We start from the raw sequence: 781 nt of genomic DNA on the forward strand, positions 1-781 counted from the left end.
AACTGTAACCATCGCAGTACTGCAGGTTTAAGGTTTACTCCGGAGGGACAGTTTTTCATCTGATAGTACTTCATATTTATCAGTATCAAAGTCAGACAGTACCAGGAAGAGGGAGCTCATACCTTTGATAAAATCAAGCATCTTGGATTCCATGTGTTCAAGAAGTAGTCGGACACATACGGTGGTGAAGTAGCGGTTTGCGACCTCTTTGTCCCTCAGCACCCTCTGCAGGAGCCTCTCTAAATGAGCCTGCGACGTCTGCAGACCCTGACGACACCTGGTCAGGTAGGCTATGTACGGAGTCCTCTTCCTGGAATCGTTTTGAAGGAGAGGATTTTTTTCACCGGTGCTTAAACAATTCCAAAATGTCTCCTCTTTCCAGGTCACCAGTTCTACCTGTAATCCTCAGCGATGGCAGCCAGCAGTTTCCTGCAGGTGCGTGCATCGAAGCGGCTGACGCAGCGTGTGGTCTCCTGGATCTGGGCCATCTGGTTCTTATCCTGGAGGTTTATGGCTTCTGCTAGCTGGACCTTCAGGAAGCAGACGATCTCATTGTCTACACCAGAGAGAAGAGTGACGTAGAGACAGCAGCGGTCACAGGTAAGGATGAAGAAGAAGCTGATGATGTCATCAACCAAACTGACTGATGGTCCGACTGTTAGCCTCGTACACAACATCACTCAGTACTGACGCTGTGTCGTCACCGAGGTTGGACAGAGACCACCGGTATTTACTACAGTCTAAGACGCCGTGTCCTACCATAGAACTAATGAACGTGAAG

General features: G+C 49.0%; 1 protein-coding gene across 1 annotated transcript; it reads right to left on the bottom strand.

Moving 5' to 3' along the window:
* Positions 1 to 27: 27 nt before the first annotated feature.
* Positions 28 to 774, bottom strand: LOC103399403 (GTPase-activating protein and VPS9 domain-containing protein 1-like). Its single transcript, XM_008338095.3, has 2 exons — positions 397 to 774; positions 28 to 310 (listed from the first exon to the last, which is right to left on the bottom strand). The coding sequence occupies exons 1-2, from the start codon at positions 675 to 677 to the stop codon at positions 28 to 30; spliced, it is 564 nt and encodes a 187-aa protein (XP_008336317.2). The 5' UTR covers positions 678 to 774.
* Positions 775 to 781: the final 7 nt, after the last annotated feature.

This window comes from Cynoglossus semilaevis, unplaced genomic scaffold, assembly GCF_000523025.1.
Source record: "Cynoglossus semilaevis isolate Cse_v1.0 unplaced genomic scaffold, Cse_v1.0 C19031342, whole genome shotgun sequence".
NCBI classification, from domain to species: Eukaryota; Metazoa; Chordata; class Actinopteri; order Pleuronectiformes; family Cynoglossidae; genus Cynoglossus; species Cynoglossus semilaevis.

Bases quoted from the DNA above. Each gene is read 5' to 3' on its own strand.
- LOC103399403 (XM_008338095.3), bottom strand. From the start codon at position 677: ATGTTGTGTACGAGGCTAACAGTCGGACCATCAGTCAGTTTGGTTGAT. The intron at 311-396 runs GTAGAACTGGTG...AAACGATTCCAG, and splicing joins GCCATCGCTGAGGATTACAG to GAAGAGGACTCCGTACATAG.